General features: G+C 41.7%; 1 protein-coding gene across 1 annotated transcript in view; it reads right to left on the bottom strand.

The window, feature by feature from the left end:
- The window catches only part of LOC149580544 (uridine kinase-like protein 4), a 390,089-nt gene that overhangs the window by 38,451 nt on the left and 338,280 nt on the right, over positions 1-13,358 (bottom strand). The window contains exons 13-14 of the mRNA XM_089791783.1: positions 12,692-12,785; positions 12,500-12,572 (exon numbers count right to left, since the gene is read on the bottom strand). Coding sequence (XP_089647909.1) covers positions 12,500-12,572; positions 12,692-12,785 — 167 coding nt within the window. The remainder of the gene's footprint in view (positions 1-12,499; positions 12,573-12,691; positions 12,786-13,358) is intronic.

Below are 13,358 nucleotides of genomic sequence, written 5' to 3'. Positions count from 1 at the left end.
GAGGATGACGAAGAGGTAGAAGTGATCACACCCACGCCCTTGAGATTTCCACGGCCTGTGCTTTCGGCTACAACACACTTGGTTCTTGTAGGTACACATGGTATTCCAGGATTTGGACAGTTCAGACAGTCAGTGGTGATGACGCCAATTTCAGCTACGATGCAGCCCACCGTAGAGACATGCACCATAGAGACACGAGCTGTAGCAGAGTCACATCTAGCACCAATGGAGATAGTAGCTCCGAAGGCACCGATGGAGCCGGCTCGTGAGACTCTACCAGATACAGGAGAGACTTTGGTACTTGATAGGGAGATGGAGATAGACACAGAGACAGGGGTGTTGGAGGTACCCACAGGCGAGGAGTTGGGGGCATCAAGCGTCCTATTGGATGTAGTAGGATCTGATGCGGTGGTTACAGTAGACACGACACTGTTGGCATCACCTGAGTAGGACAACGAGAGAGAGGACCAGACCCAGAGGGTGAGTGCTTTTTTGAGTACAAGGTTCCACCGAACTCCAGGACCTCGAGTGGCATACTTGCCGACACCCATGCGGGAAGCAGTTTCGGAGAACCCACTACAGGAAGTTGCATAGGCACAGAATGAGGGAGTACTATGTAGCGCTGTTGAGCGTATGGCGGATGCAGTAGAGAAGGCTATGGGTACACAACACGAACACCGACTAGTGCAGGAGGCAGCGAGGACAGAGGCAATTTTTCTTGATGATGTCGTAGCTCTAGCATCTTGGTCTCACCAGGTTATAGATTCAGCAAAGATGCAGGCGTTGGAGTCAGTAGGGAAGGAGCTGGAGAGAGTCATATCCTTCATACAGACGAGATGTCCAGCTGCTTTTACGGTTTGTTTTGAGGAGAGGGGATGGCCCGATGTGGAGACCACAGAGATGCGACAGGATTGGTCCATGACGAAGGATCCCAAGATGAAGAGTCAGATTGAGATACTGATACAGGAGATCGCGAGGTTACACAGGGAGATATATTACTCTTCGGAGGAATCAGGTGGACCAGATAGCAGCTAAGACAGCTCAGGAGGAGTCAGCTGCCAGGTTTTCTTCCGAAAGGGCAACCTAGGAATCGGAGAGGGCGGCTTGGCAATCCGAGAGGACAGCCCTGTTCGTGGAAAAAGAATAGTTAGCAGCAACAAACGAACAATTGGCGGCGGAAAAAGAAAAGATGGTAGCAGAGAAGGAATTGGGAGAGGTCGGAGAGATGATGCAGTCAGCCCTAGAGCTCCAGTTGGAAGCAGAAGCAAAGCTGAAGATCAGAAAAGAATAGGTCTACAAGCTAAGGGTAGAGGTCAATGAGTTGCGGACGCGGATGGCCACTACGCCAGGGATGCATCCCTTTGTCTAGTACTATGCATTGATGCATTTTGTTAGTAAAATTTTGTAATGAATTTTGTTGTACTGTCGTCCGGAGACGACTTTTCTTTTGGAGGGGATGATGTCGGTAAATGTATAGTGTAGCTGACGGGTAGAGTAGTATCCAAACGGGCCGGTGACGCTTTAGTCACCCCTTCATAAAGGTATATGTACACATCCGAGATGGACTTTGGAATCATCATTGATCATTGTAGTCATTGTAATCGGATTGTAATCAGCAAGTGCATACATGAATAAAGTACCTGTTTTGAATTGAATCGTGTTATACATGTGTTGAACTTCTTACCCTATGCAATAAACACCCTTTAAGTCCTTTCCATGAAAACCTCTCCCGAAGAATTCTATAAGTTTTGAGGAAACTCAGGTGTCCAGCCAGAGGTGAGTTGTGTACTTCCTTTAAGATTTTCTGCTTCGATTTGGATTCGAGCCCAAGTATATCCTGTCTTTATAGTAGATGATGTCATCCACCACTTTGTACTGATCATGAGTGTGGCCATCCATTATTTCACAGGAAAATGTATTCTTGGAATATTCCACTAACAGATGTGCCTTCCAATCAATAGAAATCTAGTCTAGTGAGAAGATGGTGGGTTTCTGGGACAAGGCATCTGCAACCACATTGTTTTTCCCTTTGACATATTCAATGTCAAAATCAAAAGCTTGAACTTTGCTTACCCATTTTTGTTGTCATTCGTTCAAGTCTCGTTGCTCTAGAAAATATCTCAGACTGTTGTGATCTGTACGGACGACAAATTTGGCACCTACCAGATACTGTTGGAACTTGGTTAGGGCATGTACGATGGCTATCATTTCTTTGTTGTAGATGGAATATAGGCGTTCTGCCGACGTAAGCTTCCTGCTCTCATAGGCGATGGGGTGTCTATCTTGCATCAGTACCGCTCCAATGCCTTCCTCGGACGTGTCGCATTCCAAAATGAATGGTTGAGTGAAGTCAAGTAGTGCCAAGACAGGACAAGTGCTCATGGCTTCTTTCAACTTATCAAAGGTGAGTTGTGCCTTTTCATTCCACTGGAATGACCCCTTCTTCCTAAGATCTATTAAAGGTGTGCTAAGCTAAGAGAATCCTTTAACGAACCTCCTGTGGTAACTGCACAATCCGAAGAATCCTTGCAAATTCGTGAGTGATTTTGGGGGAGGCTAGTCGAGGATAGCCTGAATTTTCTCTTGATGCACTTGAACTCCGTATTTACTGACAACGTGCCCCAAGTACAATATTTTTGTCATACCAAATTCACATTTGGACTGCTTGGCGAACAAGGACTGTTCCTCCATGATAATTAGAACTTCACTCAGATGCTTCAGGGGCTCCTCCCATGTCTTGCTATAAATAAGATCATCAAAGAATACCAATAAATACTTATGCAGCTGTTTGTGAAAGATGCGGTTCATGCATGATTGAAATGTAGCAGGTGCATTGGTCAATCCGAACGACATGAGCAGAAACTCATAATGTCCATAGTGACAATGGAAAGCCGTTTTCTTCACATCATCCCTCATGCGGATCTAATGGTATTCAGAACGGAGATCTATTTTTGAAAAATAGACCGCGCCATGCAGATCATCCAACAACTCATTTATCCGAATGGGATATCTATTCTTTATTTTTTTTTTTGAACACACGGTAGTCCACGCACATGCGCATGATCCCGTCCTTTTTGACCAGCACCACAGATGATGCGAATGGGCTAGAACTGGGATGGATCCATCCTTTCTCTAACAATTCCTGAATCGTCCTTTCAATCTCATCTTTGAATTTCTTGTGGTGGTAGTATGGTGTGGTTATGACTGGCTTTACTCCTGATTCCAACTCGATAGTGTGTTCAAACCCCTGATGAGGTGGTATGCTATGAGGAATATCCATGAAAACTTTATCATGTCTACTTAAAATATCCTAAAGTTCATTATCCTGTGGAGGTGTTTGACGCCCCTTTATAGGATCCGCCGAGATAAAACAATGCGTAGCCCATGAAACGTCATCGTGCCAAAAGATTGGCTCCATCCAATGCGCAGAAAATTCCTTCGGACCTTCATTTGCCATTCCTTAGAGGACAACCTTCTTTTCGTCAACCACAAAAGTGAAGTCCATCTGTTTGAAGCTCTAGGTGTATTTATCAAGGGTCTCCATCCACTGTATGCCAAGAATAACTTCCATGTCAGCTAGGTCCACTATGAAGAAGTCCTCAGTCACCCTGTGATTCGCCATTGTGATACTCAGTTGGGGAATAAGGTGCGTGCAGGGTAGGAAAGTCCCTTCGACTACCTTGACTTGAAAGCCTGTGTGCCTCCGTAGGGAGAGTTCTCTGTTTTACCAAGGATGAGTTGATGAAATTTAGAGTAGCTCCGCTATCCAACATCACTGTAATCCTTTGTCCTTGAAGGGTACCTCGTATAGAAAAAACTATGCACCTCGGGCTGCCAGCCAATGCAATTGTTCCTCCACGTTGTACCAAAGCAGCAATTCTCTCTGTACGGTTCAAATTGATGTTGGTGTCATTGTGGGGTTGGTTATCTTTGGCTGGCATTTCTTCCTGTTCGTCCTCATCATCGGACACGACCTCAATGTAATGGATCTTCCCCTTTCCGAGGCATCGATGGCCAGGCTCCTAAGGTCCCTTGCAATTGAAACACAATTTCTTCCTTTGGAGTTCCTGTCTGGTAGCTTCATCCAACAACGGCTTCTTGGGCGGAGGTTTGTCCCTTGAAAACATCGACGGTTTAGGATTCAACTTCGAGAGGATGATGCCGATGATGATGCCATACTCCATGCTTTATTGATTGCTTCTGATAGGGTGGCAGGATTGAACCCCTTTACCCAACTCTTTAGAGGTTTTGTCAGTCCGTCCATAAAGAGCACTACGCGTCTTCTTTCAGAAATGTCCGTGACCAAAATAGAGTCTCTAAAATTTTGCAATGAATTGATCGACTGATCTAATTTGTCTCAGTTGCGCCAAATCTTTGAAATTGAGCTCCGGATCTTTACCATCAAATCATTCTATCAATCTCTGTGAATTGCACATAAGTATTTATTTGATCATGTCCTAATGTGACGGTGCCGTGGTGCCACCATTCATGCACAACTCCCTCCAGGTGCAGCGCGACAAATTCGATTACTTCTTCTTCTAGCATGGGATTCAGCTGGAAGTAGGTATCGACTTTCATTACCCATGCTTGTGCAGATATGGAACCGGATCCGTCAAATAGTGACAAATTTACCTTACTCAACTTCCTTCTAAGATCATCATTAAAGTATCCTTTGTTTCTGCCTCCTGAATATCTCATTCTTAGCTCTGTGCAATCTTTGTAGGATATATCTTCTTCAAGGTTTGCATTCTTCCAGTCTTCTCTCATCTCTTCGAAGGTTGGTCGTCTCCCTTCGTGTTGTGCCTCCGTCCGTGGTGGAAAAGTCGACATGGAAGGTTGAGAGCATGCTGACGGAGGGTTTGATTTACTCGACACAGAGTCCACACTGTGACCATTTTGTTCTTCAGATATTTTGTTCTCCGCCAACTTCTTGAGAGTTTCTTCCATGAGTCATTGCGTATTAGTGATCTGTGCTTGGTTCTTGGCAAGTTCCCTCAGTAGAGCCACAAGTTTGGCAGTGGTCGGTTCCTGTTCGTTAGCCATTCGATCAACGGAATGTGTCCTCTTCCGGCTATAAACTCTCATTCACTATCCATAGGTTGGCAGGATTGAAGCGCTTTGATACCACTATAAAGTTCTGTTCCAAGATCTTGTCAATTGAAACCAGATGGTGGAGTCGATTGTATAGTAATGACTATGCCCAACAAGTAGGGCCGTACGGCCGTATAGTAGAGTAGGTGACAATGGGGAATGATGGAGGAAGATAGCGTACGAAATGGCAAGGAAATGGGTTCGTATAGTTGTGTGAAATGTCTGTACGGTGAAAGGAGGTGGATGTGGCCATACGGTGGACTCAGGATGCCCATACAGTGGAATCAAGATTGCAAGGTGAGGGGTTTGTATAGTATGGCTGGGAGAATGAAGTGAAGGCAATACAGATGTTATGTGGGGGCCGTACGATGTGTAGTGGGAGGCCGTAGGTCAAATGTATGGTAGGCCGTACGGTCTATAAAGGAATGCTATACAGTTGGATGGAGGGCAATTTGACTGAGTTCTGGGGGCCGTACGGGTAGGTGATGTAAAAGTGGTACAGAAGGTTGCGAGTTGCAGGTGGAGTATGGAAAGAAGTCAAGTCCTGTTATACACCATATACTACTAACCGATATTATTAATCAATGCCAAACAACAATGTAGATTTGAACACGAATAAGCTCCAATTAATATTTGCCAGAAGATGGTGCTCCGATTTGCTAGATCTGAGCAAAGTATTACATGCAACAACAACAAAATAGGGTGAGGGTTGAATCCCATTGAAACCGCACGAGCCAAATAGGGAAGATCTTTCACTTCCGAAATGGCGAACAATCCAGAACTTTAACAGGAATTCGCAGTACAGAGAAATTAATCCAAAAGCATACCTACAGACTTCCTACAAGCTGTGCTTAAATACTTGTCAGGAAAACCTTTCTGAGGGTGTACAAAAATAGCCCACGGCGACACAAACTATGGAAACAAAATAAAAATGGGTCCGGGATACACTAAATCAACCGGCCCGTTACAAAAAAATTAATTTATTATTTATTTTATAATGGGAACATTACAGGTGGAGAGTTTGGTTGCTATCATCTTGGGGTGGCTATTGGTATATTGTTGAGCTCCCATCTTCACTTGATAGTAGAGACTTGTAGGGTCACTCATGGAGTGAGGCATTCATTCTGACTGAGGGTATTGGCACACAGGGCAGCAACACATGGCAGTTGGTGTCCCTTTATGGTGAGGCTTGGGATCCTGGCATTCACTTATTTAGCAAATTGATTCCTATTGCACTATTTCATCATTCCGAGTTTGGGAAGATGCATGCCGGGGTACATTGGCTAAGGAGAACAACCTCATTCTCGAGGTGAGTATGGGATCCTGGCATTTGGTTTCTGCAGGTATGAGCAGATTGCTTGAGGGCAAGCAATCTTTGAGAAGGGAGGCTTTTTTATGTCCCTTTTTTCTAAGATATTATAATTTTGTGTTGACGGCTCACTTCGCCTAGGTTTCGGGGGTGAAAAGGTTCTTTACAGGGTTCAGTTTGAGATTTGGCCTAGACATTTCTAGTTTCAGACCCAACAGAGTAGTTTTGGCAGGTTGTCCAGATGGTTACTATTTTTAGTAAGTAAACTGAGCTCAGAATTCTTGGTATCTTAGTGTTAGTTTGGAAGAGTCTCGCCAAGAGCTTTCCAATGAGCTATTGCACGTGCTTTTCTGAGTTCATTTGGTTAGTTATTTTAATGCTTGATGATTATATGGTTTACTAATTAAGTGACTTTTAAAGTTTATTTAACTTGTCACATTATTTTTAAAATGTACTATGTTCACTTAAGTGACTAAAGGACAAAAAAGGTGCTTTATCCTACATTGCCTAAAAGGGCATGCATCACATTAGGAAAAGTGATAAAGGTACAATAGGCTCCACATGGGAAGGCATGAAGATTATAATATTTAAAAACAAATATTAATTTGGGAGCTGGAAGCAATGACTAGTTATCTCTTTGAGGACACAAACCCTTGAAGAAGTTTTTGGAGGTTGGATGCAAACCTAGCCTTCTTACAGGTTTTATCTACATTTGCCAATCTGACTGTTATTGCTGTTTATAAGATTGGATTTTTTTGGATTGCTGTGTGTTATTGTATTGCTGTTGTATGATACAGTAATGTTATTTGGCGGCTATTTGTGTTAACTGTTAGTTTATATATGTACTTCTGAATATTGGAGGAATCAAACAAACTTTTTTGGGTTTTCTTGTATGCAAATCTGCTGGTTACAAATCAATTAAAGTTCTTGAATTTATATCAAACATTGGCTTTTTGTTCGGTTTTAAATTTGCATGTTTATATCAAGGTCTTTTTTAGTAAATATTCGGAAAGGGATATTACACATCTTCAATCTATCTTCTTCTTTGGGTAGTTTTTGTTGCTTCAAGTATAGTTGCAATGTGTCTCAATATATCCATTACTACTGGATTTGCATCTCTCCTGCCTTGAACCATTATTGCAAACCTTTGAAATTGTAGGTCAGATCTCAAATTTTCCACCCTATATCCCATGAATAGGAAATGTATTACAACTAGAATAGGTTTGGTCAAAAATCATAAAGAACAAGTTACATGAACCGTTTGCAAGATTGCGGTCCCAAATTTAGGTCCTCACATGATTCAAGAACATTGCTAAATGTGCTGCTAAAGATCAACGGCCATACATTTTCATTGCAAGATCAAAATCCACCAACGATCAAGAAACTGGCAAGAAAACGATACCCAAGAGGAAATGAATCACAAATCAAGCAACAAGGATCCAAACCAGCTGCAAACCTAGAAAAGGGAATCAAACTACGTGTAGATCATAATTTGAACATCATAAGTTCAACTTTGAACAAACAAGGATCACTCAAATAATCAACAAACTGGAATAAATTGGCAAATTGACAAGACTAGAAACAAAATATTTTTGGTTGATGCAAGACTGCTTTGAAACGTAAGATGCTTGTACATCACATGTGGATATGGCATACAAGATACATTTATAAAAGGAGTACAATTCCATGTAATCTTCATGATTAGTGCATTGAATCCTTATGTACCTTTGAGTTGGACAGTGATACGATTGGTTTACAAAATTCCTTTGATGATGTCAATGGCCCCCTAACATGGTAGGCCAGGCACCTCCTTTATCTCTGTGAGTCTTCAGCTCTCGTGGTTCTTAACATGCTCCTTTTCTTTCCCAATTCTGGGTTGTTTACTTGCTAGCTCTATTACAGTGGAGCTAGTGTCATTGACTATGCCCTTGGTTGCACCTCCTTCATCCCCTTCATGAGTTGCTTCTCTGTCTCCCGCCTTCTATTGGATGACCATTCCTTCCTCAGTCTCACCTTCTATGCCCCTCCCACCCCTGTGCTCCCCCTCCCCTTCCCCCGTGCTGCCCTCGCCTACCTGCACCATATTTTCTTTGCGGATGCCTACCATGACCTCTTCATCACCCACCTCAAACGCTCTCTTTGGGCCACTCCCTTCATGGACTTGTCCTATGATTCCACCGTGTCTGACCTCATCTCCACGACGATTTGGGAAGCAACCTTCCTCTCCTTCCTGCACTTTTTCCGACCCTCTTGTTGTCTATCCCTTCTGCCCCAATACTTGTCCCCATAATCGTTGGTTTGATGATGATTGCAAGTCCTTCCACCACCTTGTTTGCTCCACCTTCACCGTTCAAGATCACTCCTTTCACCGTATCAAGCTCTCCTACTATAGCTTTCTTTGCTGGAAGAAGTGTCTTTTCTACCTTGAGTAGTGTAGGTCTCTCAGCTCTTCCCTTCGGGTCTCCCCAAAGCACTTTTGGCACACACTCTTCTCTTGCCACCTTGCTTTCCCCGCTAACCTGGATTTTAGCTCCCCCATCTCTCACATTGTCACCCTCTATGACATTCCTGATCAACCTTCCCTTTGCCTCACCCCACCCATTGTCAACTCTTCCATTTCCAAGGTCGTTAGAGCCATGACTTGTAGCAAGGTTACGGATGAGGAAGGGTTGCAGGCGGGGTTCTTCAAGCTGGGGATTTCTATTCTTGGTTGTGTCATCTTGGTCTCATCATATTGTTCATGTGATCTACAAGGTTGGGTTGGCTTTTGATCTGGGCAACTATAGGAACATTATGATCGGGCATACCTTTGCAAAACTCTATGCCATAGTTTTGCACATTATTCTCATGAGACAACTGGATAGATTGGGTTGAAGGGCCATACGCCAAGCTGGCTTTAGAGAGGATTTTTAGACTACAAACCATATTCTCATCCTTAGGGCCATTATTGAGGAGGCTAGGTACCACTTGGCAAAAGTCTACTGCTACTTTGTGGACTTTTGTAAAGCCTTTGACTCTATTCCTCATTTAGCGTTATTCCAACAGCTTAGAGATATCGGGGTTTCCGAGATTTTGCTTGTGGATATCATGAGACTTTAGGAGAGGGTTGTTGGTCGCCTCAGGACTCCTCTACGCTTCTTTGATTTCATTCAGAGTTCTATTTAGGGTCAAGCAGGGCTGTCCGCTTTCTCCTACGCTATTTGGTATTTACATTGATGAGCTTGAGACTTATCTAAGGAGATTCTCACTTCTCGAGTACAATTCTTATCTTCATTAGGTCTTGATATCCATCCTTTTCACTAACAATGTCGTGCTACTGTCCTCCCCTGAGGGGTTATAACGTCTTTTGGATTCTCTGGCCTCTTTTTGTGATTCTCGATAATTGGTGATTAACTCAGGCAAGACTAGGATTATGGTTTTCAATTGCTTGGAAACCTCACATCTCCACTTCTTTTTCAAAGGGATCGAGATCAAGATGACCTCCAACTACACCTATTTGGGCATTAGGTTTTCTGGGCCAAAATTTAGTTTGAGACCACCCATGATGTCGTAGGTCAACAAGGGGCTTGGTTCACTTGCTTTGCTTGAGCGACAATGCTTCAAACACCATTTAGGGTACCACATCTAAGATGTCTATCTTGGAGTGGATAGACCTACTCTCTTTTATGGCTCGACTGTTTTCAACCCTCTATAGGTATCGATATTGGCCACCTTCCTCCATTTCAATACTCCCTTGACACTCCTGCTCATCTCCTTCCCCCGTAGGAGAAGCTGAATGAGACTACCAGGATGGATATTAGGAGGTTTATTCCAATTACTTGGGTCGACCCATGAAAGACCTCTTCCCTCGTATGGCCTTTTATGCAGAGCACTATATTGATATTCAGGATGGCATCATTGTTTGACCTTACTACTCTTCGCGGCGGTGGCCGCATGCCTCACGTATCCAGCTAGGCTCTTTCAAAGTTGTCTCTCACCGGTTATGTATCCAGACATATCACTAGACCAGCAGGGATGAGCAGATTTGTCAGTGTTGTGACATGGGTGTGGCTGAGTCTGAGATCCATTTTCTATTCTATTGTCTAATTTACTACGAGATTCATGGGAGGTTTTATTGCTTATTCAGAAAGTGCAGGTCCCTGTCCTCTAGGTACAATGATCAGTGGTGCCTTGCACTCTATCTCCAGGAGGCCTTCCGTCTTCGGGATCTCACTCTGTTGGAGCTTTCCCCCTTTGGGTCTCTGTTCCTTCACCATCTTATCATCCCCTTCTTCACTCTGGTTACCTCTCCCAGAGAAACCAAGCGTGTTGGGGCCCTATGTATTGCTACTCACACCAGATCGGTGAGGATGCATAGAGATCATTTGCACATACACCATTAGCGACAACAGTCCCCCTCTCTCAGGTGGCAGACTCGGACTTCTTCGTACACAGATAGTTATCCTTTGGTTTTGGACTACTTTTTGACGACTACAAACCGCTAGTTGTTTTGTGGCCTCTTTGTCTCTCTTTTGTAGTGTTGTTTCTCTTTGTTTGCTTCTTGCTCTATTTGTTTCCTTTTTCTCAGACACCATTTGGTGGTCCTGCTACCTTCTGGCCTATGTTTGTATCTTCAGTCCCTTAGGCCCGTTTGTGGTCTTGTAATACCCACTAATAATGAAATTCAATATTATATCATAATAATTGAATTATAAATATATAATCATAATCTATTATTGATAATACTTATATTTGATTTAGATATTCAATTAAATATATTCTCTAGAGTTAGAACATAAATGATAGTTCAATATATAATATAACTAATATTAAATTAATTACAAAACATATCCAAAATAATCATTATAATAATGACTTAATATGGCTAATGTCTCAGAGATGACATTAATCATTTAACATTATATAATAACAAATTAAATCGGTAAAAGAAACATTTTGGACATGTCCATTGGCAAAGGATGTGGGTCGTTTAATAGAGAATGGGTACTATAAGTACCATATCATTAGTAGATAGGACGGGCATGAATGGAATACACAAAAATATATAAACGAGGGAAGTGGAGCAGAACATAGGCAATGAGGAAAATTGAATGCATCTCCATGTGAGCACATGACCAAGTTGGGACAGCTGTTGCGTCACATCACAACCATGGACTGCATGAAGTGCAAAGGGATCACTTGCTCACATCATTCCCATGATTGAAGGGTTGACCGTGCCGAGCAAAGGAAGGTGGATCCATGATCCCACCAAGGTAAGTATACTTTCTTTATTTAATAACTACGATAATGAATACTGCTTACATTATTATTCCCTTTTTTATGTAGATAATTGTATATTATAAATGCAAGAAATTGCTAAGGTATTGGTATTGGTTTAAGAAGTGATATTTATGAATATAAGTTAATTAATTATTTAGTACATATATTTCTTACAAAATAATTAAGAACCCATAGTGCCAGTATAAGGCCATTGCTCGCCTATATAAATGGCTTCATGCTAGTATAGAGTCAAGAGTCGTCTTTATATAAATAGCTAAGATGGGGATTGATGGAATCTTATAGTGCCAGTGCAAGAAGTGAGATCCTCGTATAAATGGCTATCGTGCCAGTGCGAGAGATGAGTAACCTTGCATAAATGGCTAGATGAGAATGAGATAATGGCCATAACTATGGCAAGAATAGTATATCTATAATTATTAGTATTTAAACCTAATCTTTATTTTGCAAGTATTAGTATTTCAAACCAACCCTAATAGTGGGGACATTACAGGTCTCGTGTTGGACATTAATAGTTTATCTTATCTTATTAGGTTGTTTGGTTGAAACTATTCTTGACCCACGGAAAGGAGAAGCTGAAAAAATTCTTGCAAAACATGCAGATACTCTTATCATTACAAACATACAAACCTAAATGAATCAAATCAACACAATGACATGAAAAAAATATCAAATATATAGATTCTTGACTTAAACCTTTCCAATTAACATTGAAAACCATGCATCGGCATTATGCTGATAAATTATAATTTCTAGAAATAAGACTTTTCAATTCGCATGGAACAATTAATGCCTATATTATAACTGAAATACTGATCTTACCTGTTGCAAGAACCGGATCCAAGAGAAGCAAATGATAGTTTGAAATGTCCTTTGGAAGATTCTCGTTCATCAACTACACAATATTAAAAGGTTAATTGAACGACATCTACAATGCACATGCAAAATTCCAAAGGAAATGTAAAATCACAAATAGTATTAGTAGTCCCTCTGGAAATTTGAAAATCTACTAACTTGTTCACCCTTGTCATCATCTCCATGAATGGAAATTTTACACATTTTAATTCCTTTGCAACATTCTTGTAATGCATTCTCCATGCTCTCACCACTGGAAATGGGAAGCACCATGTGTAAGCTTTTTAGGTTTAGAACTAAAAAACTATTTACAAATGATCAGTTCTGCGAAAATCTACATCTATTCAGAAGTGTATTAGCTCTAGTATTAGTTATGTAGTGCAGCATTTGACTGCCCCAATAATGCATGCCACCTTTTCAATAGCTATGTGCTAGCTATCATTTAAAACAATTGGTGCAAATAAAGATGCCTGGTTAATTCATACAGATTGCTTTAATCAATGCATCTGTTCTAAAATAGGTATTATGCACACTTATTTCTTTTCAACTATTGTATGGTGCCTAATAATTCGTTCCCAGTGTCAATCTGTCAGGCCAGAAAGTCCAGTAAGGGGAACTCATTACATTTAAGTCCTGGCTCGATCTCTGGCAAACTCGCACCTAAGGCAGGCTGGTTAGAAGTTCAGGTAGAAACAAAATGTATCCATCACTAGATATAAAATTCAGTGGATATAAAATTCTAATCCAGGCCATGCTGCTCAAAACAAGGTGTTTTTAATGACTGAAAGTGAAGCCCTGCAGATATGGATTAGATTCAAACAAAGAG

This window comes from Cupressus sempervirens, chromosome 1 (genome assembly GCF_028749045.1).
Source record: "Cupressus sempervirens isolate cs-2001-9-10 chromosome 1, ASM2874904v1, whole genome shotgun sequence".
Lineage (NCBI taxonomy): Eukaryota > Viridiplantae > Streptophyta > Pinopsida > Cupressales > Cupressaceae > Cupressus > Cupressus sempervirens.
The sequence above is the reverse complement of the archived record's forward strand: the minus strand, read 5'-3'. Positions and strand labels throughout refer to the sequence as shown.